This window comes from Taurulus bubalis (genome assembly GCF_910589615.1).
Source record: "Taurulus bubalis genome assembly, chromosome: 8".
Classification (NCBI taxonomy): Eukaryota; Metazoa; Chordata; class Actinopteri; order Perciformes; family Cottidae; genus Taurulus; species Taurulus bubalis.
The window spans coordinates 28,225,881-28,253,588 of NC_136596.1; the positions used below are offsets into that span (position 1 = coordinate 28,225,881).

Consider the following 27,708-nt stretch of genomic DNA (forward strand, 5'->3'; position numbering starts at 1 on the left):
TCAAAACATAATGCAGATTTAAAAACAGTTAAGAAAACATTAAAACAGTCAAAAAGCAAAATAAAAGTAGAAAGAGCAAAATAAAAAATAAAAGTTGAATAAAAGTTGCAGTGCAGTTTAAGAAATAAAATGCAGTAGTGAGATGCAGTAATTGAATCTGGTTCAGTTAAAGGCAGCAGCAAACAGAAAAGTCTTCACTGTGGACTTAAAGGAGCTGAGGGTCTATGAGGGTCTATGAGGGTCTATGAGGGTCTATGAGGGTCTCAGCAGACCTGCAGCTCTCAGGACCTTGTTCCAGATGTGTGGAGCAGAAAAGCTGAACGCTGCTTCTCCATGTTTAGTTCTGACTCTTGGAACAGAAAGTAGACCCGTCCCAGACGACCTGAGGGTCAGGATGGTTCATAAGGTAGCAGCAGATCACAAACATACTTAGGCCCTAAACCATTCAGTGCTTTATAAACCAGCAGCAGGATTTTAAAGTCATGTAAGTTTACATTTAGTTAATAATATGTATTACTTTTTTCTTTGTTTGTGTCATTTATGCCACATGTATGCAATTGTTCTATTACGAAATGACCAGGGTTCACACACATCCAGACCAGTGGATTCATGACTTTAAACCAAATTTATATGACCAAGCATTTAGTGAAGTCTGGGTGTAAACAGTAAAAAGTGAGTAAATGTAGTATTTAAACTAACAATGAGAACACAAAGCATACAGTAAACCTTAAATGACTCAAATGAATGAGACAATAGTTTGATTAAAAGAATAAACATTTATATAGATGCCTGTATGTATGCCTGCTTATATTCTGAGTCTTTCTTTTAAAAGCATATTCATTATTTCAAACTCAGCGTAAATGAACGTCATGAACACATGAATATAACACATTTACATGACTTTTCCATGTTTTCCATGACCGTAAGAACCCTGCATGATGCTCTCCTGTAACCCTTCTGTGAGGTCAAAGGTCAGGGTTGACCACAGGGCCGTTGGTCAGGTGACGTAGTCTCTGGCGCCCTCCAGTGGTCACCGGCGCTAACTGAATTGGGATCAGGTGGAAAGTCAGCTGATTCCAGCTCCAACAGGAAGAGGAAGTCCTATCGCAACAAACTAGTCATGTCAAAAGCAGCTCACACATTTTGTGTCCTTGTTTAATGAGCTAAGGAAAGGCTTCAGACGCCGGAGATGTTCGGGGGAGACGACGAAGAGGGGGACTTCCTGTCTCCCACCGGAGGGTGAGTCTGCTAGCCTGCTAGCATGTTAGCCTGCGAGCTAACGAGCTCACCATGGAGCAAGGCTGGCTTCCTGGGGCACGAGACGTCTGGCAAACGCTTGTTGTTGGGTAACAGCTGTGAGGGAACCACCTGCAGGTTGTTGGGTAACAGCTGTGAGGGAACCACCTGCAGGTTGTTGGGTCGTTGCCCCCTCGGCTGTACAGGCACTTCATGCTACAACATGGCTGTGTAGCATGAACTCTCTCCAGCAGTGTCAGCTCACACAGAATGTGTGAATGCAGTTGTTTCAGGAGAACATCAAAGGCTCGGACTCTGAGACGTCACACCAGACCCGCAACGCGTGTGACGTTAGCAGCTGACGTCACAGGTGTTTTCATCCGGTGTCACGTGGACAGCACCGGGTTGCGTCGGATGAACCAACACCCTGCTGGCACACAGGGGTCAGATCTACTGACAGCACAGAGGGTCGTGTTTTACACGTGTAGGTTGTGTGTGTGAACTCTAAACGGATGTTGTGATGTTGTGAACTCATTGAGTCTGAACAGACTAGCCTATAAACACACCGTCCTCATTAGGAGACTTCATGAAGGCTTTGATACATCTCACTCTGACCACGCGTTGTTCTGCCTGTATGACTGTCTGCCTGACTGTGTGTGTGTCTGACTGACTGACTGACTGACTGCCTGTCTGTCTGTTTGACTGACTGACTGACTGTGTGTCTGACTGACTGACTGTGTGTGTTTGTGTCTGTCTGACTGTGTGTGTTTCTGTCTGACTGACTGCCTGTCTGACTGACTGCCTGTCTGTCTGTCTGCCTGTATGACTGTGTGTGTGTGTGTGTCTGACTGACTGACTGTGTGTCTGCCTGTCTGACTGTGTGTGTTTGTGTCTGACTGACTGACTGTGTGTGTCTGTCTGACTGACTGGCTGTGTGTCTGACTGTGTGTGTCTGTCTGTCTGACTGACTGTGTGTCTGACTGACTGACTGTGTGTGTTTGTGTCTGTCTGACTGACTGCCTGTCTGACTGTGTGTTTGTGTCTGTCTGATTGACTGTCTGTCTGTCTGACTGACTGTCTGTGTGTCTGCCTGTCTGTCTGAGTGTGTGTTTGTCTGCCTGTCTCTGCCTGACTGTCTGACTGACTGACTGACTGACTGTGTGTCTGACTGACTCTGCCTGTCTGTCTGTCTGTCTGCCTGTGTGTGTCTGTCTGTCTGTCTGACTGACTGACTGTCTCACTGTGTGTGTGTGATTGTCTGTCTGACTCTCTGCCTGTCTGTCTGACTGTGTGTGTGCAACTCTCTGTCTGACTGACTCTCTGTCTGTCTGACTGACTCTCTGTCTGTCTGACTGACTGTCTGTCTGCTTCATTGATTGTCTGTCTGCCGTTGTGTAAGGCAGCAGTGTGTGTGCAGCACTGTGTGTGTGTGTGTGTGTGTCTGTCTGACTGTGTGTCTGCCTGTCTGTCTGACTGTGTGTGTCTGCCTGTCTGTCTGTGTGTGTGTGACTGTCTGACTGTGTGTGTGCATCTGACTGTCTGTCTGACTGACTCTCTGTCTGTCTGCTTCATTGACTGTCTGTCTGCCGTTGTGTGAGGCAGCAGTGTGTGTGTGTGTGTGTGAGAGAGGCAGCTATGTGTGTGCAGCACTGTGTGTGTGTGTGTGTGTGTGTGTGTGTGTGTGTGTGAGAGGCAGCAGTGTGTGTGCAGCACTGTGTGTGTGTGTGTGTGTGTGAGAGGCAGCAGTGTGTGATCTGGTGAACAAGCAGCAGTGTTCATGAAGTCATGGGACTCCCCTCACATGCTGCCCGTTAGAGGAGCCTCTATCCGGGCTCAGCGGCACCGGCGCCGGGTCCAGTGTAGAATCTACCACGCTGGTGTGAGGTGAGGAGCCGGCTGGAGGGGTGAACCTACGCTAACGTACACGAGAAGGAGCCGAGGGCCTCCAGGCTTCAACATGGCGGCTTTGGGAGATGCCGGTGATTACCAGTGGAAGGCGTTCCAGGGGTCAGTCTGTCTTGTCTTGAGATTGTTCCAAACACTGAGACGTGTGCCTGTGATTGAGGTGGTTGCTTTATCTATGGCCAATATAGTACTACTTTTTTCTGAGTCCAAGAAAGAACTTTCACACTGTTTTCTTTTATCCGTGTTTAGCGAATGGTGTTTGCTCAGTCGTCTTGGAGATATTGCAGCTTTCATACATTTGGGTTCAAAGGTTAAGAGCGGTTGAGGCGACCCCTGAGATGGAGAGGAGAGGCTTTGATCTGTGATCATAGACAGAGTTCTCACGGTCTGAAAACCTGGAAGAGTCATGGAGTTTTAAAATGTTTTTTTCCAGGCCTGGAAAAGTCCTTGAAAAAAATAAAATCTCAAAAGTTTAGTAAAAGTCATGTAAATGTGTTATATTCATGTGTTCATGTGTTCATTTACTCTGAGTTTGAAATAATGAATATGCTTTTAAAAGAAAGACTCAAAATATAAGCAGGCATACATACAGGCATCTATATAAATGTTTATTCTTTTAATCAAACTATTGTCTCATTCATTTGTGTCATTTAAGGTTTACTGTATGCTTTGTATTCTCATTGTTAGTTTAAATACTACATTTACTCACTTTTTACTGTTTTCACCCAGACTTCACTAAATGTTTGTAATGGACATTTGGTTTACAGTCATGGATAAGTCATGAAATGCACTGGTCAGAATGTGTATGAACCCTGATAGAGTGACCTGGCAGTAACCGCATGAAGATGATCTCCTCTCTTGTTCTTCTTGCAGAGCCAAGCTGGCCTCCCTGTTTGGACTGGACCAGCAAGGCAGTCAGGGGAACGAGTCCTTCCAGTACACGGCGCCCAAACAGCCCCGAAAGAACTCCAATTCAGGTAAGACGATCAGACGGAAGACGATCAGACGGAAGACGATCAGACGGAAGACGATCAGACGGAAGACGATCAGACGAAAGACGGAAGACGATCAGACGATCAGACGATCAGACGGAAGACGATCAGACGGAAGACGATCAGACGATCAGACGGAAGACGATCAGACGGAAGACGATCAGACGGAAGACGATAAGACGATCAGACGATCAGACGGAAGACGATCAGACGGAAGACGATCAGACGGAAGACGATCAGACGAAAGACGGAAGACGATCAGACGATCAGACGGAAGACGATCAGACGGAAGACGATCAGACGAAAGACGGAAGACGATCAGACGATCAGACGGAAGACGATCAGACGATCAGACGGAAGACGATCAGACGATCAGACGATCAGACGGAAGACGATCAGACGGAAGACGATCAGACGAAAGACGGAAAACGATCAGACGGAAAACGATCAGACGGAAGACGGAAGACGATCAGACGATCAGACGATCAGACGATCAGACGATCAGACGGAAGATGATCAGACGATCAGACGGAAGACGATCAGACGATCAGACGGAAGACGATCAGACGAAAGACGGAAGACGATCAGACGAAAGACGGAAGACGATCAGACGAAAGACGGAAGACGATCAGACGATCAGACGGAAGACGATCAGACGAAAGACGGAAGACGATCAGACGATCAGACGGAAGACGATCAGACGGAAGACGATCAGACGGAAGACGATCAGACGAAAGACGGAAGACGATCAGACGATCAGACGGAAGACGATCAGACGGAAGACGATCAGACGAAAGACGGAAAACGATCAGACGGAAGACGGAAGACGATCAGACGATCAGACGGAAGACGATCAGACGGAAGACGATCAGACGGAAGACGATCAGACAATCAGACGGAAGACGATCAGACGGAAGACGATCAGACGGAAGACGATCAGACGGAAGACGATCTTCGTTCAGACGGAAGATGATCAGACGGAAGACAATCAGACGGAAGACGATCAGATGATCAGACGGAAGACGATCAGACGGAAGACGATCAGACGGAAGACGATCAGACGGAAGACGATCAGACGATCAGACGAAAGATGGAAGACGGAAGACGATCAGATGATCAGACGGAAGACGATCTTCGTTCAGACGGAAGACGATCAGACGGAAGACGATCAGACGGCAGACGATCAGACGGAAGACGATCAGACGATCAGACTGAAGACGATCAGACAATCAGACGGAAGACGATCTTCGTTCAGACCGAAGACGATCAGAAAGTAGACGTCAGTGGCGCCAGATTCAGCCACGACGTGGAGGCTGAACTGAAATCTGCCTTCTGTTTGTTTGCAGTAGCAGCCAATCAGAAGCCGGCTCCAGCACCGACGGCTCCTGCAGTGCTACTGGCCACAGCAGTCCAAGCCTTCAGATAGTGAGGAGCAGAATCTCTTATTTTTTAAGCTTTTTCACATGTTTTCTAAATGTAAAAAAGTCTACAACTATTCACTCACCACAATAACTATTTAGCTTAACTTAAAAAGTGTAACGATGCAGTGGATTTCCATAAGAGACTGCGTATCAATAACAACTCCCAGATCCTCTCATACCAAGTGCATTGAAGCCTGTCTGCCTCTTGTCCGTGTGCAGCATCAATGGACAGTACGTGAAGCAGGGGAAGCTGGGAGCAGCCGTTCTGGGCAACCACACGACAAAAGAGGTCGGAGGTTTGATAATTGGTCACTTGTTTGAGATTATTGGTGTGACTTTTGATTTTGATGAATAATGCACCTCTTCTTCCTTGCAGTACAAGCTGCTCCTGTACTTGAGCCAGCAGAAACCTGTGGCCGCTGCCAGGGTCCACCTGGGCTTTGTTTTCACGGTGAGTGGACACCTAAAGAGTGATGGACACGTATGAGCAGATATTCATGAGAGGAATACACACTCTGCATACGTCCAGCAACGGGGGAAAGATTCTAATCATTTCTACATCTGTAAATGTTTCCTAACTGATAACAAGTCCAACGCTTCATCACACACTTTATTTTAAGATTGACACTCTTTGAAATATGGTTATATATCTGATTGTTATATTGACAATATAGTAGAGTACTACTAGGAGACAATATAGTAGAGTACTACCAGTACTACTAGGAGACAATATAGTAGAGTACTACTAGTACTACTAGGAGACAATATAGTAGAGTACTACTAGTACTACTAGGAGACAATATAGTAGAGTACTACTAGTACTACTAGGAGACAGTATAGTAGAGTACTACCAGTACTACTAGGAGACAATATAGTAGAGTACTACTAGTACTACTAGGAGACAATATAGTAGAGTACTACTAGGAGACAATATAGTAGAGTACTACTAGTACTACTAGGAGACAGTATAGTAGAGTACTACTAGGAGACAGTATAGTAGAGTACTACTAGTACTACTAGGAGACAATATAGTAGAGTACTACTAGTACTACTAGGATACAATATAGTAGAGTACTACTAGTACTACTAGGAGACAGTATAGTAGAGTACTACTAGGAGACAATATAGGAGAGTACTACTAGTACTACTAGGAGACAGTATAGGAGAGTACTACTAGTACTACTAGGAGACAATATAGGAGAGTACTACTAGTACTACTAGGATACAATATAGGAGAGTACTACTAGTACTACTAGGACACAATATAGGAGAGTACTACTAGGATACAGTATAGGAGAGTACTACTAGTACTACTTGGAGATAATATAGGAGTGTACTACATACTGTGCAACATATTCTTATACATTTGTTTGGGTTTTATATTCCATAGCCTATCATATCATATCATAGTCTTGATACTATTATACTGTGTTTATTGTTATGAACCAACCACCAAGTGGAGTATGAGCAGACGGCAATACACCGTTTATGATTGTGATTCAATCAGTGGAGCAGTTTAGATCATGTGGCTCCAATCGCCTTCGCCAGAAGCCCCAGGAGGAGATTACTGGGATCAGCTGTGCTCATGTGTCTGTATGTTGTAGAAGAAAAATTATCTTTATTGTCAACATTGTAAATATTTCTTTCAGTCAAATTTTATAATTTTCTTCTGCAATGTATCAACTCCCAAACATTTACAAAGTTGTGTTTGTCACTGTGGAGATAAATACTTTCAAACAGAACAGCACTAAAACACAGAAGGGATTCCTGCAGAGGGCAACTTGTAGAGCAAGTTGCTGCTCACGGAGCAAGTTGCTGCTCACGGAGCAAGTTGCCGATGAGAAAGGAAGAAACAGGAAGTGGTCCATGACTGATCACATGTTCTGTTTGTCCTGCAGGTACAGCCAAACAACTACTGCACGTTCTACGATGAGCAGAGGCAGAACTGGTCCCTGATGTTCGAGTCGGACAAGGCTTCATGGGACTTCTGCAAAGAGGTGCGTGGCTGTGCTGCATCAGGATCCCCCTGCAGCACCCTGGGGTTACTCTCAGCTACGCAGGAGTCGTGTTGCCCATTACATACGGACTCTCATGTGCTCAGGTGTGTTTGGCCAAAGTGAACAGCGAGGTCTCGCTGGATGCCGTGCTGGTCCAGGATCTGGGTTTGGGCGAGGGCCCGGCCGTGGAGACCGGAGACTCGCTGGAGGTGGTGTACACGGGCTGGCTGCTGCAGGACCACGCCATTGGCCAGGTCGCACGCTTCCTCCATTGTTTCCTTGTCATTGCGTCTCCGTCCCTGAGGGTTTGACTCACTGAACCATGAAACCATTGCAGATGTTCGACTCCAACCAGAACAAGGACAAGCTGCTGCGCCTGAAGATCGGAGCCGGGAAAGTGATCAAAGTGAGTCTGAATGGACTTTATGAAATAATAAGAGCGGCTTAGTTCAGTCCCCAGGAGGAGACACTCATACTGTCACATATTGGTATTAATACATACACATTGAACATTTATTTTCCTCTGGTCCTTTGTGTTACTATAGGCTTCAGTCTCTTTGATCTTTGTATCCAGTAAAACGATATCACATGTTGGTTCTGGCAAGAAAGACAATTTGAGAAATTATTCATAATGTAGATATGATGACTGGTCATTTTGCACTGATCTGGAAACTGTAAATAAAGTGCAGTTCATCTTTGAGCTCTGGTAAATGACATATGAACATTACAAAGGTCTAGGCTGAAGTTAACCAGCGGGTTTCAACTACTGACCAATCAGATCACTGGAAAAGTACGTAGTCAACAATACAGTAACATGTATGGAGGCTTTTTATAGATGAAAGTCACGCTACCTCCATGAGAAGTGTGTCAGAGAGTTTATGTGTCCACTGGAGAGCTGGACATGTCCCAGAGCAGAGCATAACCTGAAGTTCACTCCAGAAGTAGTGCTCTGAACATGTTGACACCACCAAGGTAACCAGGTGCTTCTTCCTCTCACGTTTCTCCTCTGAAAGCCAGTCGGTAAGTCTGGCTGGTGCAGAAGCAAACCAGGGGCCTTTCTCACTGAATAAAATGCCCCAAAGAGAGAATACTTCCCTTTAATCCATCGCCATGTATAAGTAATGTTTCAGCTTGATTTGAGAAGGATGTTTCTGTCCCCGTTGCCTTAATGGACAGGATGTTTGCTCTCTGAGAGGATCTGTCGGTCATCTAGTGCTCTTCTACTAATGATTGTATAGATAAAAAATACATATTTAAATATACATGCATGTAGACAACAGCACAGCATATATATTTTTCATGTAAAACAGTCACTAGAACCTGAGTTTTTGAATTGCTCGATCTATATGAGTGTGTGGACTTTGAGTCTAGTCTGTTTGGTATTCCAGACAAGAATTCTACTTTCCAAGAGTAGTAATAACTGTGACAATATGTGCTTCGTCATCACATTATGACATCAGTATAACTACCTTCTCTGTGTGAGCAGGGCTGGGAGGAAGGGATGCTGGGCTTGAAGAAGGCCGGCCGGCGCCTCATCGTCATCCCGGCCCACCAAGCGTACGGAGCCAAGGGCGTCCCCAACCGAGTGCCGGCCAACAGCACTCTGGTCTTTGAAACGGAGCTTCGGCGGGTAACATCCTAGCCCTTTAGCACCTGATCTCTTTAATGTCACGCAGATCCTTTATTGCCACTTCTGGTCGGACCGCTTCCAGGGTTCCTACGCTCATGGAGAACCTGGAAGAGTCATGACATTTTAAAATGTTATTTCCAGGCCTGGAAAAGTCCTTGAAAAAAATTATATCCCAGAAGTTTGGTAAAAGTCATGTAAATGTGTTATATTCATGTGTTCATGACGTTCATTTACGCTGAGTTTGAAATAATTAATATGCTTTTAAAAGAAAGACTCAGAATATAAGCAGGCATACATACAGGCATCTATATAAATGTTTATTCTTTTAATCAAACTATTGTCTCATTCATTTGAGTCATTTAAGGTTTACTGTATGCTTTGTGTTCTCATTGTTAGTTTAAATACTACATTTACTCACTTTTTACTGTTTACACCCAGACTTCACTAAATGTTTGTCATGGACATTTGGTTTATTTGTTTTTTTGGTCATGAAAAAGTCCTGAAATCCATTGGTCAACATGTGTCTGAACCCTGTTGCTTGTAATGTTGGTGACTGAGCTGAAGCCTTTTCTGTTTTTCCTCTTGTGCCTTAGGTGAAGTTTTCCAAGGACAGCGGGTCCGTCAGCGGCAGCTCCAGAGGCTCGGCTGCTCCGTCCCCGGTTCCTTCCCCGGTCCTCAATGTGGAGAATCTGGCCCCGGAGCCCCCGGTCCAGACCACGGCCTCCGGTCCCGGTAGACCAGGGTGAGACTTCCACCTCGGGAAACGGTTGGCGGCATCATCTTGAACTCTTCTGTCACTTAAGATGATCCGTTTCTTGGCTTTTCTGTGTTTTGCAGCGACCCGCCGCTTCGTGCCAAGTCAAACTCACTCAGTGAACAGCTGGCAGTAAGCACCCTCACTTATTAACAACTTCATATTCACTCTGCTCACTTGTTTTGCAGGTGTATTAATGGAGGATCTCTTCTGTCGACCTTTAGAATCCAGACGCCACAAAGGCCAAGCTGATCTCTCGCATGGCCAAGATGGGCCAGCCCATGTTGCCCTTTCTGACGGGGGGGGGCGGCCAGCCCGACTCCAGCGACTCTGAGCTGGAGGTCTGCACATCTGACTGTCCACTTTAAAGAATGCGTCTTGCAATGTTTTACATTTATTATATTCTCAGGGTGTCCGTCCCATTTTTTTTGAACACAATATGTGAGGAACGCTCTGAGGGATTGTTTTCAAATTTGGCACAAAACTACTTTTGGGGATTTTTGTGGTCAAATTTAAAGGTCGCTGTGACCTCACAAAATGCTTTTGGCCATAACTCCATCATTCGTATCCTAATTATAAACATTTTACACAAATGACTACTAGGGTAACATTACTAAGTGATGGCATTTTGGAAAAACGTCCGCTAATGTCATGAGTATGCTGCAATATTTAGACTTATATTGTGGCTGCTTGGGATTGTTTCAGACTCATGTGATCCAAACATTTACAGTAACTCCAGAGCATTGTCAAGTCCAAAAGTCATACCTAATAAAAAAAAAGTTTACAACGTGTTTTTAGCTAAAGAAATATTCTGCTTAAACCAGTCTTGTTGGCGTTTTCCCTTCAAACAACAACATTTGGACTGGTCTAAAGGTGTGTGCTCTCCTGCTTGCCGTACACAAAGAGAGGCAGCAGCAATCTAGCAGCACCATGCATTACATGCACATAACACACAAGACAAAATCTATGTTTTTAGGGTGATGATGTCATAAAAAGTGACGCCAGGCGGTCCGTGCTTCATTCTCATTCATTCTCATGTTTTTCATTTAGAAAGCTCTGCTGGTGAAGCTTCCAAACTACTTGACATCTCATTCAAATCTATTAAGGACAGTTCTTAACCTTCGATATCACTAATGTTTGCATTAATGTTGACACAGCTGCTTTAGGCCTTTTGAAATGGAATGAACTAAACTGTCCTCAAACAAGAGTCTGGCATTCCACTGTGTGTATATTTCATGATTCTTGTACCTTGTTAAGTTTCTTGTCTTGTTTGTTTCCTGGTGTTACAGATCAAATACAAATTCAACAACCTCAATAGAAACTCTGAAAATTAAATGTCGGTTAAATGTCTCATGTGGCTCCAGAGGAGTTTCACCAGCCTGTTCTTTAACTTGGTGGACATATCTGCAGTGCCCCTATGACATGTCTGTCTGGTGTCGTTACTGACTGTGTGCCCCTATGACATGTCTGTCTGGTGTCGTTACTGACTGTGTGTCCCTATGACATGTCTGTCTGGTGTCGTTACTGACTGTGTGCCCCTATGACATGTCTGTCTGGTGTCGTTACTGACTGTGTGTCCCTATGACATGTCTGTCTGGTGTCGTTACTGACTGTGTGCCCCTATGACATGTCTGTCTGGTGTCGTTACTGACTGTGTGTCCCTATGACATGTCTGTCTGGTGTCGTTACTGACTGTGTGCCCCTATGACATGTCTGTCTGGTGTCGTTACTGACTGTGTGTCCCTATGACATGTCTGTCTGGTGTCGTTACTGACTGTGTGTCCCTATGACATGTCTGTCTGGTGTCGTTACTGACTGTGTGTCCCTATGACATGTCTGTCTGGTGTCGTTACTGACTGTGTGCCCCTATGACATGTCTGTCTGGTGTCGTTACTGACTGTGTGTCCCTATGACATGTCTGTCTGGTGTCGTTACTGACTGTGTGCCCCTATGACATGTCTGTCTGGTGTCGTTACTGACTGTGTGCCCCTATGACATGTCTGTCTGGTGTCGTTACTGACTGTGTGTCCCTGCTGGCTTGATCTCAGGACACCAGTGGCAGCCGAGCAAAGGACCGGCCTGCGTCTCCGCCTCCAGTGCAGATCTCCACTGCGGCTCCGGCTTCAGCACACGGTAACCGTCTCCAGCAGCTCTGATTACAAACACAGTTTCCTCTGATGGTGGACAGTATGTTTGTCTATTTCTCGGTAAGTTCCTTAATTAATTTTCTTTCTCTCCTGCAGTATATCCTCATCCTCACACTGCTGCACCTTCTGCCTTACTTCCTGTTATGAGCGCTGCGGGCAGCAGCCATGCCTTTCAGGTGAGATTCCATCCACATGTGTACTGCCTCCTCCTCATCAGTACATCCTGGACACATCTGTTAACATGACGTCGTTCCACAGCCTTACCCCTACACACAGAGCGCGGTGGCTCCATCTCAGCTGCAGCCTGTTGGCCAGGTCTACCCTGCATACATGGGTAAGAGACCCCGTTCAATTACAGGAAGCCGTTCTGATCAGTGGAGTGTCTGTGTAGAGGGATGTGCAGAGTGAAATGTAAAAGGAAGTCTGGTTAGTAAACCTGGGCCCTAAACTCTTGACACGTAATCAACATGCGACTCGTTGTGAGAGCGTTTTGAGTTTGACTGTTAGATTCAAACTGTTACAGATTCCTGTTATAGATTCCTAACCCTTAGATTCCTAACTCTTTGATCGCGTCGCTCTCTTTGATTCAAACTGTTACAGATTCCTAACCCTTTGATCGCGTTGCTCTCTTTGATTCAAACTGTTACAGATTCCTAACCCTTTGATCGCGTTGCTCTCTTTGATTCAAACTGTTACAGATTCCTAACCCTTTGATCGCGTTGCTCTCTTTGATTCAAACTGTTACAGATTCCTAACCCTTTGATCGCGTTGCTCTCTTTGATTCAAACTGTTACAGATTCCTAACCCTTTGATCGCGTTGCTCTCAGGCTCCAGCGACGTGACGTCCTTCTTGATGACCGAAGCCCGACAGCACAACACAGAGATCCGCTTATCTGTGGGAAAAGTAGCAGATAAAGTTGATCAACTGTCCTCAAAGGTATATACACTGTACGACTAAGAGGCTTTAAAGGGCCAGTGTGTAGGATTTAGGGCATCAGGAGATGACCTCCCTTTCACTCCGCTGGCCTTCAGGAGATGCATCTGGTTCTTGTCTTTTGTTTTCCTTGAACAGATGGATGACCTTCAGAGGCAGGGGAGTCTCTCCATGGCAGTTCCTAGCATGTCAATGGAAACCTCCATGATCATGCACAACATCCAAAGAATTATCCAGGTATGCTGCCTCATCTCCAGTTTATCACAGTTTCTTTATCTGCCGCTGTACTGGAATCATTCTGTGTTCTGAAAACTCTACTTTTATTTTTAGGAAAATGACTGTTTAAAGAAGGAAGTCTTTGAGAAAAGCTCTCGCATTGAGGAGCAAAACCGTAAAATCGGGGAGCTCATCAACCAGAACCAGAGGTGAGTCAAAGTGTTAAAGTCATAATTATAGCTGACTATTTCCAATAGAGATGTACGTAGGATAACGTGAGCTCTTCTGTTAAAGCTCCACTATGTGACTTTTATTTAGTTTAGTTTCGAATAGCTTGAAGGATAAAATAGGGATACATTTTGATTTGATCTTTTTTTTGAGAGACAGTGCTTCTGTGTAATCAATCCCATCATGCTGCAGTGTGAAACTGAAATTATTGGATTTATAAAAAACAATGTAACTGATAGGAATGATGAGCAGCATCTGGTTGAACTGGGCCTGTGATCTGTGTTGTCCACATCTCCTCCTCACTGTCACTGTGATTTTCTGCATAAATATAATCAAAAATCAAGAGTCTGATCAAAAAATGACTCCTTGATTGCGCCCCAGGTTTTTTAATTGTATTGTTCCGTGCCTTCCCATCATGGCACAGAGTAATACTGCACACCTTTAGAAAGATTACGACCTAAATCATCAAGATCTGCAATAATAATCACAAGCATTTACATTTTAGGAAGCATATTCAGCCCAAAACCGTGTTTTTCGGTTCAATTACCTACTTTGACCTGAATCTTGCTCGCACCATAAGGTGCTTGGCATAAATGACCGTCTCCTTCTGCACGTGTCATCTGACACGCATGCTTTCAGACGGGTCAGAGGACCAATGAGATCGCAGGACCTCGAAACGCCCAAAAAAACAAACAAAAAAACAGTGGTTCCTGCTTCGCAGTGCGAGACACCAATACTGATCAGACGTTGTTAGAGGTACTTATGAGCGCTTTAGTAAAATGTTATAATCGCTTAGTCATGTTGAGGAGCTTATGGAATTATTCAAATGTAACGATCTTTAAAAAAAAAAAAGTAAACCACCACGTATTTACTCACAAGGGTTACAGTACTTTAGCAATTCAAATGAATTAGTTCGGAACTGTGGATGAGGAGATAGTACAGTTTTAGTTTTTTTTTTAAACACACTTCTCATTTCCGTGAGATCAGTAAAAAGTGGGTCAGAAGCATCAGGAAGGTGTTGTCGCTGTGCTTGAGGTGGATGTAATGCGACTGTGCCGTGGTGGTCTAGGTATGTGGAGCAGAGTAACCTGCTGCTGGAACAGAGGAACGACTCCCTCAAGTCATCCAGTGAGCAGAACCAGGCCAGATTACTGCAGGCGGAGCAGGACAAGGTGAGGACACACAAGACTGATTTACTCTCATGCTATGCTGACATTAGTAGATGGTGGTTTATTATCATCACATACACCAGAGTGCTGTCATACCTTTGTGATCTGAGTCTTAAATGCAGCACAGCTGGCCTGGGTACAGTGTCCTGGAAACCAAGTAGATGCAAAATGTGAAAGTATCCTCCGAGAAAAGCCAACGATCTGTTATGTAGTTTAGAAACAGTGTCTGTAATGCAACGTGTGTCCACCGGAGAGCACTGATGTGTTTATTTTAGTGTTAAATGTCCTGCTCAGTACTTTGGTACTATGAGCTCTCTAGTGGGGTAATATGGTACTATGAAGTCTCTAGTGGGGTAATATGGTACTATAAGCTCTCTAATGGGGTAATATGGTACTATGAGCTCTCTAGTGGGGTAATATGGTACTATGAGCTCTCTAGTGGGGTAATATGGTACTATGAAGTCTCTAGTGGGGTAATATGGTACTATGAGATCTCTAGTGGGGTAATATGGTACTATGAGCTCTCTAGTGAGGTAATATGGTACTATGAGCTCTCTAGTGGGGTAATATGGTACTATGAGCTCTCTAGTGGGGTAATATGGTACTATGAAGTCTCTAGTGGGGTAATATGGTACTATGAGCTCTCTAGTGGGGTAATATGATACTATGAAGTCTCTAGTGGGGTAATATGGTACTATGAGCTCTCCAGTGGGGTAATATGGTACTATAAGCTCTCTAATGGGGTAATATGGTACTATAAGCTCTCTAATGGGGTAATATGGTACTATGAGCTCTCTAGTGGGGTAATATGCTACTATGAGCTCTCTAGTGGGTAATATGGTACTATGAGCTCTCTAGTGGGGTAATATGGTACTATGAAGTCTCTAGTGGGGTAATATGGTACTATGAAGTCTCTAGTGGGGTAATATGGTACTATAAGCTCTGTAGTGGGGTAATATGGTACTATGAAGTCTCTAGTGGGGTAATATGGTACTATAAGCTCTGTAGTGGGGTAATATGGTACTATGAAGTCTCTAGTGGGGTAATATGGTACTATGAGCTCTCTATTGGGGTAATATGGTACTATGAGCTCTCTAGTGGGGTAATATGGTACTATGAGCTCTCCAGTGGGGTAATATGGTACTATGAGCTCTCTAGTGGGGTAATATGGTACTATCAGCTCTCTAGTCTCGAGAAACATTGATAATATCCAGCAGAAAGGTGTTAATGAAAGGTAGAACTTTAAGCAGTCAGGTCGGATGGGTCTAGTAAAAGGTTTAGAAGTAGAAAAGTTGATGGGAGAAAACTCATCTAAATATACATCGGGTTTTACAGCTGTTTCTAAGGTTACTCTACTTGAGGATTGATCAGTACTGGTGATGCATCATTATCTTGTGTTCTATGCCATGTGACTGTCACTTGAGTAATGCACTCATTAATATGTATTAATGATCTGTGTCCTGGTACACATCTGATGCTAACGGTTCGGTCTTCGTCCTCCTGCTTGTTTGGCTGCAGTGCTGCTCTGAGAACAATCTAGCATTCACTGCTCTCTCTTCTCAGCATGCTCGGCCTCGGGACCTGGGCTCCGGCCAGGTGAGCCTGTTTTCTCTGTACTGCTACCAGACTGGGGTCAAATAGTGAGAGAAGGAGGAAAAACAACTACAAAGTGAAATGGTGTAAGCGCTCCAAATCAGCGGCTGTTTTGAGAAAGCAAAGCAAAGACATCTTCTCAGTTCGTCATTGACAGTCTAGACCTTCTCTTTTGGTCTCCACGCATTCCCATGTAGAGCGCACAATAGGAACAATCAAATAATTTCAAATTCACTCAACATGCGACATATTGTCAGCTGATCTGGCAATCCTCTTCCAAACATGCTCAGACTGTGAGGATCATGTGGAACTACTGTTTGACCCTGATCTGACCCCTGACCCCTGCCACTGGAATCATCGTTCTCATATCATACTCAATGACATTTAAACTAACGTTCTTCCTTCTTTTCCATCAGCCATCACTCACGTGTTCCTCCCACAGGGTCATGCCGCTCACACCACTAGCACCAGTAGCACCAGTAGCCTCTCATCTCGGCTGTTATGTTGTTCCTCTGTCTCTGTGGCCCGGGTTCCCCTCCCTGTAGACGGCCTCTCACCCTCCCGCCCTCTGCGTCTCCACAGGTGCGTCTGACGGAGGATCTGTCTTCGTCCTCGGCCCAGCTGGCTCAGCTGCAGCTGGAAGCTTCGGCTCAGCAGCAGACGGCCGCGGCGCTGCAGAGTCAACTGAGCTCAGCGCTGCAGGACGGCGAGAAGCGCTGCCAACGCACCGCTGCCCTGGAAGCACAGCTGGAAGGTGAGCGTTGCTTTCACACACGGGGCTCTTACGGTCAGGGAAAACCTGGAAAAGTCATGGCGTTTTAAAATGGTTATTTCCAGGCCTGGAAAAGTCCTTGAAAAAAAATAAGTCATGGAAATGTGTTATATTCATGTGTTCATGACGTTCCTTTACGCTGAGTGCAGATATCAGCAAGTAGCATCTTAGTTTTCACGTAGTTTTTGAGTGTAAAATTGCTGCAGTGAACACGACTTCAGTGATTCCTGGTTTATTCCATAGGGACAGGTCAACATGAGCACAAACAACCTGTGACCAGGTATACGAGGACCAGAGCTCACTGGAGTAACCATGTGGAAATAATGCCATGAGTAAATAAATAGTGTTCACCTCTCAAACGTCCTGTTTTATAACGATATCCAGGATGGTGGGTACACTGATCGTAGTCTGATTCCAGTAAACTCATAAATACTGCGGTCAGACTCGGACGTGAGGCTGAACCAGCTGCGCACATGTACAGGAAATGTGTTGGGGACTGAAAAATCCCTGAAAAGACAAAAGAAACGCTGAAGATATGTGATGTTACTCACTGACTAAGCAGATCCATGAGAGCTGGAGAGAAACCGGTTTAACTCTGCTGCTTCACATGTTCCAGAGCTGCAGGAAGCAGCAGAGAGGACGCAGGCTCAGTACCGCTCAGAGAAGCAACGACGCAAAGAGATGGAGCTGAGAGTCAACAACATGGAGGAGGAAGTGCAGGACCTGAAGACGGACAAAGAGAGCCTGGAACGAGTAAGTATGCTTCAAGTGCTTGACTTTGGTTCTCTACAGAGGGGAGGCGCTTCATATCACAGGGTTCCTACGGTCATGGAAAACCTGGAAGAGTCATGGAGTTTATAAATGGTTATTTCCAGGCCTGGAAAAGTCCTTGAAAAAAATAAAATCCCCAAAGTTTAGTAAAAGTCATGTAAATGTGTTATATTCATGTGTTCATGACGTTCATTTACGCTGAGTTTGAAATAATGAATATGCTTTTAAAAGAAAGACTCAGAATATAAGCAGGCATACATACAGGCATCTATATAAATGTTTATTCTTTTAATCAAACTATTGTCTCATTCATTTGAGTCATTTAAGGTTTACTGTATGCTTTGTATTCTATTGTTAGTTTAAATACTACATTTACTCACTTTTTACTGTTTACACCCAGATTTCACTAAATGTTTGTCATGGACATTTGGTTTAAAGTCATGGAAAAGTCATGAAATGCATTAATCAGGATGTGTATGAACCCTGATATCAGTGCACAGAACAACACGCTGTTTTGAAATGGGAAGTCCTTGTTCTGTGAGAGTCGACTAACAGTTGGTTCCCCTTCCTTGAAGACGTTTTCAGAGAGGAAGAACAAGTGGCAGGCCGAGCGGCAGCGTCGAGACGAGGAGGTTGAGGAGCTCCGTAAGAGCGGCCAGCAGGAGGTGGACCAGCTTCGAGTTCAACTCCGCAACGCCAGGACCAGCACCAACAGCGCTGCTTCTGAACAGGTGGCTGTACTCTAGGAATGTGAAGTCTTCTCTCTGAGTTCCCTTACACGCCTTCTGCATCAGTTCAAGTTATAGTGAGGAACTTTCCCCTGGTCCTGAACCAGTCTCAGTCTAGTCCTGGTCCTCTATAGACCTCAGTCTAGTCCTGGTCCTCTATAGACCTCAGTCTAATCCTGGTCCTCTATAGACCTCAGTGTAGTTCTAGTCCTCTATAGACCTCAGTGTAGTCCTAGTCCTCTATAGACCTCAGTCTAGTCCTGGTCCTCTATAGACCTCAGTCTAGTCCTAATCCTCTATAGACCTCAGTCTAGTCCTGGTCCTCTATAGACCTCAGTCTAGTCCTGGTCCTCTATAGACCTCAGTCTAGTCCTAATCCTCTATAGACCTCAGTCTAGTCCTGGTCCTCTATAGACCTCAGTCTAGTCCTAATCCTCTATAGACCTCAGTCTAGTCCTGGTCCTCTATAGACCTCAGTCTAGTCCTAATCCTCTATAAACCTCAGTCTAGTCCTGGTCCTCTATAGACCTCAGTCTAGTCCTGGTCCTCTATAGACCTCAGTGTAGTTCTAGTCCTCTATAGACCTCAGTGTAGTCCTAGTCCTCTATAGACCTCAGTGTAGTCCTAGTCCTCTATAGACCTCAGTCTAGTCCTAGTCCTCTATAGACCTCAGTCTAGTCCTGGTCCTCTATAGACCTCAGTGTAGTTCTAGTCCTCTATAGACCTCAGTGTAGTCCTAGTCCTCTATAGACCTCAGTCTAGTCCTGGTCCTCTATAGACCTCAGTCTAGTCCTAGTCCTCTATAGACCTCAGTCTAGTCCTGGTCCTCTATAGACCTCAGTCTAGTCCTAGTCCTCTATAGACCTCAGTCTAGTCCTGGTCCTCTATAGACCTCATGTAGTCCTGGTCCTCTATAGACCTCAGTGTAGTCCTAGTCCTCTATAGACCTCAGTGTAGTCCTAGTCCTCTATAGTTTTAGTGTAGTCCTGGTCCTCTATAGACCTCAGTCTAGTCCTGGTCCTCTATAGACCTCAGTCTAGTCCTGGTCCTCTATAGACCTCAGTCTAGTCCTGGTCCTCTATAGACCTCAGTCTAGTCCTAGTCCTCTATAGACCTCAGTCTAGTCCTGGTCCTCTATAGACCTCAGTGTAGTCCTAGTCCTCTATAGACCTCAGTGTAGTCCTAGTCCTCTATAGTTTTAGTGTAGTCCTGGTCCTCTATAGACCTCAGTCTAGTCCTGGTCCTCTATAGACCTCAGTCTAGTCCTGGTCCTCTATAGACCTCAGTCTAGTCCTAGTCCTCTATAGACCTCAGTCTAGTCCTGGTCCTCTATAGACCTCAGTCTAGTCCTAGTCCTCTATAGACCTCAGTCTAGTCCTGGTCCTCTATAGACCTCAGTCTAGTCCTAGTCCTCTATAGACCTCAGTCTAGTCCTGGTCCTCTATAGACCTCAGTCTAGTCCTAGTCCTCTATAGACCTCAGTCTAGTCCTGGTCCTCTATAGATCTCCATCAGTAAACGAGACCATCAGAGAGAAGATGGTCTGGTTCTAAAGTTATTCTTAATGCTGGTATTCGGGGCCACCAGGTCGGATTCTGGATTCTGACAGAAAATGAAAATGTCTTGTAATGGCTTAATAAAAGAGGTTTTATGGGGTCTACATTGTGAACATGGCTGCACACGGGTCCACCAACTAACGTATACCTTGCATGTGTCACAGTTGTCTCAGCTGCAGGCGGAGCTGGAGGAGGAGTGGAAGAAGAAGTGTGAGCAGATGTTGGCCTCTGCTGAAGAGCAGCACAGTCGACAGCTGGCTGAGCTAACGGAGCTCAGAGATGCTCTGCAGGACAAGCTAACGCAGCTGCAGGAGAAGGTAGACAAGCTAACGCAGCTGCAGGAGAAGGTAGACAAGCTAACGCAGCTGCAGGAGAAGGTAGACAAGCTAACGCAGCTACAGGAGAAGGTAGACAAGCTAACGCCACCATAAACACAAACACCAGTCCAAGCAATGTGATCAGAAAGTTTGTCTCATTGCTTGTTGACTCAACGAGGAAGTCCAATTTTGCACATTATGGTCACTTTATTAGACTAGAGATTACTTATATCATGAATATAAGTCATGATGTCTTCTTTATACATCTGAGTACAGCATCTTTATGATGCTAGAGTTATCCTTTTAATAATAATGTCATTTCTTGAGTTTGATTGTTTTATCTTTTCATCTGGGGTCATAATACAGAGCAGATTTAGCACAATCTGCCATTCATGTTTTATGTGAATTACAAATGCTTCGATAATTGATATGAATGAATAATAGGTTCCTAATTATTTACTTTGATGACCATTGCTAGGTCACATAAAATCCCTTGAACACAACTTGTCAGATGTTTTTAATACATGTACCAAAAAGTCGCCAAAGAAAACAAATAATTTTCTACACAAGCGTTTTAACTAAAAAAAGATGACTCCTACACTTCTTTTTTTAAACTTGGATTCACCATAATTTGAATCAAGAACAAGTTGGTTTTATAGTATTATGTAAGCGAATATATGATTCTGTGATTTCCTTATTTATTTATTTATTTATTTATGGCCTTTCTCTCTCAACAGTTTACGGTTCTGAAGCAGTCGAGAGATTTAGAAGAACAGACTTTGCTCCAACAACGCGGAGAGACTGAAGAGCTGCAAGTCCTTCAGCAGAAAGTAAGATGGACGACTAGTTCACTCACTCACTCACTCACTCACTCACTCACTCACTCACTCACTGACTGCATGTTGTTCTCTCTAAGTACACAGCCTTGGAGCAGCAAGGAGTAGCTGTAAGGGAGAAACTGGACAGAAGAGTGGCTGAACTGGAGAAGAAGCTGGAAGAGGAGGAGAGCTCAGGAGACACTTCAGCAGAGGTGAGGACACACACACACACACACACACACACACACACACACACACACACACACACACACACACACACACACACACACCATTATAGAACAATTGTAGAACCAGTTGAACACTGGCGCCCACTCTGTACTATGAGCTCTCTAGTGGGGTAATATGGTACTATGAGCTCTCTAGTGGGGTAATATGGTACTATAAGCTCTCTAGTGGGGTAATATGGTACTATGAAGTCTCTAGTGGGGTAATATGATACTATGAGCTCTCTAGTGGGGTAATATGGTACTATAAGCTCTCTAGTGGGGTAATATGGTACGTTAAGCTCTTCATTTTAGAGACTTATTAGAGCAGCCTGATAATAAGGAATTGCAGTAGTCTAGAAGTAGAGGATGAACTCACTATGTACAGTATCATCCCAACAAACACAGTGTTTCATGTGAACACAAGCAAAGTCCGACAGCAAAGTCTCTAGAGCCTTTCAGTTTGAACCAGCACCTTTATGAGAGTCAGAGCTCAACCTGAATATAATTCTAACATTACGGATGTGACGATGTGTTAAAAGTTGTCGGTCAGAGCCTGTGTGTGATGTGACTCATCCCTCCTGAGCATTGAGGCTGTGTGTCCCTGCAGGTGAAGCGTGTGATGAACGGAGTGTTTCATTCTCTGCGAGGGGAGTTTGACCTCGGGGAGTCGTACAGCGGCCAGGCGGTGCTGGAGGTGATCGTCACGACTATTAAGGTAAAGTCTCCACTTCACACGATACAGGATGTAGTCTCTCACCCAGTGGTGGTCAGCTATACATGTGTTTTATCGTTAGAATGATAATCATAACTGTTTTTTATAGCCCCATTAAATATTTAACCAGATCAAATGATTACAACAAAAGGCATCCTGTAAAGGTCCAGCCCCTGTGGTGAGGAGCTGTAACTGCAGGTGTTCCAAACAGAATGTAGCTCATAAGGCTCCATCTCTCCGTCTCCAGGGCTTTCATCCCCACGCTGTGTTCTTCAAGAGGCTTACACTTAGAGAAGGATACAGGATGAGGGACTTTAAGGAGGGACTTAGAACAGTTGTCCTGCCTGAGAGGAATCCTCTCCAGTAACCTCGTGGGGAGTCAAGCTGCGTTCACACCAAATGCCTCTGTATACCTGCTGAAAGGGGGCGTGGCTTATCTCCGTAAAAACAGTTACCGTTTCCTTCATCCACCATGGAAATAACCACTAGTTCTGCTTTATACTTGTTGTGTAAACTCCACATACGTGGGAACATCAAACTCCATGATGTCTGGGTTCATAATATAATATATAATATTATCCGCCAGCGCTCCTTCAGGACCAGCAGCGGTTTGATTCAGCAGCAGCAGGACGGCGTGATGACAGGCGGAGCTTCTCAACGTTGATTGGTTTATGCAACTCAGATTCACGCACATTTTTCGCCAGAGTTCGAAAATTTCAACTCGCAAATTCACGGCGAAAAATTTGTGTCTGTGCATTGACTTTGCATGTAATCTACTCTCGCTAAAACGCAGCTTGAGAGGTCCACTGATGCCTGCAGGTCTGCAGGGTTTAACAACCAGCCATTCTAAAAGACACAGGATACCAGTGAAGAGATGCTCTGCTCCCTTCTCACAATGTGTTAAAAGCCTGGCAGCAGTTATACCCAGCTTCACTCACTCACTCACTCACTCACTCACTCACTCACTCACTCACTCACTTACTTACATTGTATTCACTATAATGGAGGTGGGTGATACTGGCTGTCCAAACACCTTTCCTCAATCATATGGACATTTCTATTCCAGAATGTAACCCTGCAGCTGCTGAGCGGCTCAGACGGAGCGTCACTGAGACCGAGCAAGGAGGAAGAGGAGGAGGAGGAGGAAGAAGAAGAAAGTGATGATGTGGAACAAAGACAGGAGACCGGACAGAATGTGCATGTGAACGGTGACGGAGAAGTCCGAGAGGAAAAAGATATTGAGGCCGATTCAGATTCTCACCAAGTCACGGAGACCCAGATGGACCAGGAAGTAGCAGCAGAGAAGGGGGCGGAGACAGAGACCGGGTCAGAGAAGGGGGCGGAGACAGAGACCGGGTCAGAGAAGGGGGCGGAGACAGAGACCGGGTCAGAGAAGGGGGCGGAGACAGAGACCGGGTCAGAGAAGGAGGCGGAGACAGAGACCGGGTCAGAGAAGGAGGCGGAGACAGAGACCGGGTCAGAGAAGGGGGCGGAGACAGAGACCGGGTCAGAGAAGGGGGCGGAGACAGAGACCGGGTCAGAGACACAAAGCCAGGCAGAACCGAGACCGCAAGAGACATCAGAGTCTGAAGCACAGAAGGAGACGGCAGGACTTCCTGCTCCTGAAATCCCTACGGAGGAAAAACACGAGTCTGCAGATCTGCATGATGAACCCGATGAGAGTTCACCACCTGAGGACGGAGAGGAAGCTGCGTCAGAAAGAAATGCAGAGCATGTAGGAGACATGCATGAGGCTTCTCCGAAGGCCTTCGGACCCCCAGCCAACCCACCTCCACCGCCTCGCGGCGCAGGAGAGGACACGAGGTGAGTCCTGGTCTCTAGACCACAGCGGTTCAGTCTGAGCCTCCACTCTGCGGCCTTTTCAATGGCTTCATAAACTCAAAAAATATAAGCAGGCATACATACAGGCATCTATATAACGGAGCTTCGGCGGGTAACATCCTAGCCCTTTAGCACCTGATCTCTTTAATGTCACGCAGATCCTTTATTGCCACTTCTGGTCGGACCGCTTCCAGGGTTCCTACGCTCATGGAGAACCTGGAAGAGTCATGGAGTTTGTAAATGGTTATTTCCAGGCCTGGAAAAGTCCTTCAAAAAAATAATATCCCAGAAGTTTGGTAAAAGTCATGTGAATGTGTTATATTCATGTGTTCATGACGTTCATTTACGCTGAGTTTGAAATAATGAATATGCTTTTAAAAGAAAGACTCAGAATATAAGCAGGCATACATACAGGCATCTATATAAATGTTTATTCTTTTAATCAAACTATTGTCTCATTCATTTGTGTCATTTAAGGTTTACTGTATGCTTTGTGTTCTCATTGTTAGTTTAAATACTACATTTACTCACTTTTTACTGTTTAAACAAACTTTCCATGACAAACATTTAGTGAAATCTGGGTGTAAAGTCATGGAAAAGTCATGAAACCCATTGGTAAGAATGTGTCTGAACCCTGTTATACAGCATGCAGAGTCCTGCCAACTAACTGCCTGTCTGAACCTTCCTTCCTTCCTTCCTTCCTTGCTTCCTTCCTTCCTTGCTTGCTTCATCCCCACTTCCCTTCTCCTCTTCCCTGTCTTTTTGTACTCCTCACCCTTTTTTGGCTATTCTCTCAGTCTGACTGGGAGAATGCGTGAGGAAAATGGAGAGGAGCCATTTTTCCAGAACACAACTCCTGCCAACCCGCCTGCAGCACCCAGCGAGGAGGAGGAAGAGGAGGAAGAGGAGGAGGAGATGGTGAGGAAGGATCTCCTCCCTTTCCTTGTGTTTAGTGTCAATGTTCAGTCAGCCAGTGGTGTTTTATCCCTCCATCACACTGCTTTAAAAAGACATGTGTTTTGTCTGGCAGCATTAATGATGTCATCATCTCTGTGTTTCCAGAGCTTGAAGGGGCGCCCCCCCCCTACCCCGCTCTTCGGTGATGAAGAGGAGGACAATGATCTGGACTGGCTAAACTGACGTCGTACAAGTCTGCCTCCAACACTCAAAGAGGAGCTTCAGCAGCTGTGAGGGGCGGGCCCAAAGGAGACGATGGACCTGATTGGACGGAGAAGACGTGTTGACTGACAGCTGCCAGGCATCGAGTCCAGTTTGAAATAAGGCTGTAATTCACAGAGGAATCAAAACAAAGAGTTAACATATCTATGTGATATCTGTTGGTGATGTACTTCAGTCCCAATCTTTTTACATTGCACTGTAGCAGATTAGTCTGTTGAATCAGCAGAAATCCTGTGGTTTTAATTATTAGCTTGCTGCTTTAAGAATAGAACTTTTACACATTTTTGCTAACCTGAAATTCCTTCCGTGAAATAAATGACATGTAAATTGTGGTCTTGGCTTCATCGTTTCTCTTGGCGTGTTGGTGAGCGTTTCAAAGGAATTGTGTCTGTAGTAGTTTACAGTTCCTACGCTCATGGAAAACCTGGAAGAGTCATGGAGTTTATAAATGGTTATTTCCAGGCCTGGAAAAGTCCTTGACAAAAAATAACCCAAAGGTTTAGTAAAAGTCATGTAAATGTGTTATATTCATGTGTTCATGACGTTAATTTACGCTGAGTTTGAAATAATGAATATGCTTTTAAAAGAAAGACTCAAAATATAAGCAGGCATACATACAGGCATCTATATAAATGTTTATTCTTTTAATCAAACTACTGTCTCATTCATTTGTGTCATTTAAGCTTTACTGTATGCGTTGGAATTGTCATTGTTAGTTTAAATACTACATTTTTCCAAATGTTTGGTCATAGAAATTTGGTTTAAAGTCATGGAAAGGTTATGGAATCCATTGGTCAGAATGTGTATGAACCCTGAGTTTAACATTTTTATCAAAGTTGGCATTTCAGAAACCTTGGAAACAAATAAGCCTGGTGCTTCTTCATAAAATGTGTCCTTAAATGATATATCATTTGATGTGGGTATTTTTGATCAATTTAAATGTTATTAGTTAGTTTGTCAAATATACAGCATGTCTTCAGTATTGGGGATGACTGCCAGAGACCAGCAGAGGGCGCTGGAGACCCAAATAAAAGATCAAGCTGAGTGTTACAGCTTCCAGAAAGCAGGATGAGCAGGTGATGCCAAACTGTACTGAACACCTTCCTCTTTATGAGGAGGCTTCACTGAAACATGCAGAGTGTGTGAACGTCTTGGCTGTGGTTCAGAAAGGAAATGCCCCTCTTCACACGCCATTGTTGCGACACCCCACTCAGACCCTGTTTCTGTGTCACATGGCTCCACCATGCCCCGCCCCTTCAGGAGCGAGGGGTCCAGCCCTCAGGTGTGCCTCTGGCTTTGAGCCGGGCAATTCACTCCATTTATTGATGTTTTTGCTACATTGTGTTTTACAAAGTTAGTCAAGCAATCTTTAAGTCCAGCCAGATGTTGTCTGATCCTGGCTCAGAGGGATCTGGGAGCTTCTTCATGAAACGTTCATATCGGTAGAAGTCTTATCGGCTCATATCGGTAGAGGACTTATCGGTATAGGTCTTATCGGTTCATATCGGTAGAGGTCTTATCAGTTCATATCGGTAGAGGTCTTATCGGTTCATATCGGTATAGGACTTATCGGTAGAAGTCTTATCGGTTCATATCTGTAGAGGTCTTATCAGTTCATATTGGTAGAGGTCTTATCGGTACAGGTCTTATCGGTTCATATCTGTAGAGGTCTTATCGGTTCATATCGGTAGAGGTCTTATCGGTTCATATCGGTAGAAGTCTTATCGGTTCATATCTGTAGAGGTCTTATCAGTTCATATTGGTAGAGGTCTTATCGGTACAGGTCTTATCGGTTCATATCTGTAGAGGTCTTATCGGTAGAGGTCATATCTGTAGAGGTCTTATCTGTAGAGGTCATATCGCTTCCCCCTGAATACTTTATAGATGCACTGCATCGTATCTGGTCATCTAGCCTACATTAAATTATTAGCGAGTGTAGTGGCCATTTGTCCCGTGAATGAAAGAAAATAAACATAAATCAAAGAAAATAAATAAAAATCAAAAAGCCACTGATGCACCATTTTTCTAATATTTATATTTACCTGCCTACTCCTTTAAGTACCCCAAGTGCATGCTGGTCCTGTACCCGCCTACTCCTTTAAGTACCCCAGGTGCATGCTGGTCCTGTACCCGCCTACTCCTTTAAGTACCCCAGGTGCATGCTGGTCCTGTACCCGCCTACTCCTTTAAGTACCCCAGGTGCATCCTGTACCCTCCTACTCCTTTAAGAACTCCAGGTGCATGCTGGTCCTGTACCCGCCTACTCCTTTAAGAACTCTAGGTGCATGCTGGTCCTGTACCCGCCTACTCCTTTAAGAACTCCAGGTGCATGCTGGTCCTGTACCCGCCTACTCCTTTTAGAACTCCAGGTTATTTAAATTCACAGGTTAATTAAACAATAGTACTTGTGAATATATATATATATATATATATATATATATATATATATATATATATATATATATATATATATATATATATATATATAATATTCAATACACAGCTCCTACAGCGAGCATTAACTCAAGTCATGGCGAGATGAAGCCAGACGGTGAAACTGGTTTA

General features: G+C 44.7%; 1 protein-coding gene across 1 annotated transcript; it reads left to right on the forward strand.

Annotated features, from left to right (window-relative positions):
• Positions 1-1,189: 1,189 nt before the first annotated feature.
• On the forward strand, positions 1,190-25,757 carry fkbp15b (FKBP prolyl isomerase family member 15b; the record flags this gene model as incomplete). The annotated part of the gene is made up of 30 exons (XM_079221753.1): positions 1,190-1,239; positions 4,015-4,118; positions 5,480-5,558; positions 5,774-5,843; positions 5,931-6,005; positions 7,453-7,551; positions 7,656-7,805; positions 7,889-7,957; positions 9,038-9,181; positions 9,775-9,923; positions 10,019-10,067; positions 10,160-10,276; positions 11,984-12,068; positions 12,179-12,258; positions 12,341-12,416; positions 12,910-13,019; positions 13,155-13,253; positions 13,347-13,441; positions 14,530-14,632; positions 16,193-16,225; positions 16,805-16,976; positions 17,611-17,747; positions 18,341-18,496; positions 20,213-20,365; positions 21,103-21,195; positions 21,282-21,395; positions 22,018-22,125; positions 23,189-23,946; positions 24,762-24,882; positions 25,027-25,757. The coding sequence occupies 30 exons, from the start codon at positions 1,190-1,192 to the stop codon at positions 25,102-25,104; spliced, it is 3,726 nt and encodes a 1,241-aa protein (XP_079077879.1). The 3' UTR covers positions 25,105-25,757.
• Positions 25,758-27,708: the final 1,951 nt, after the last annotated feature.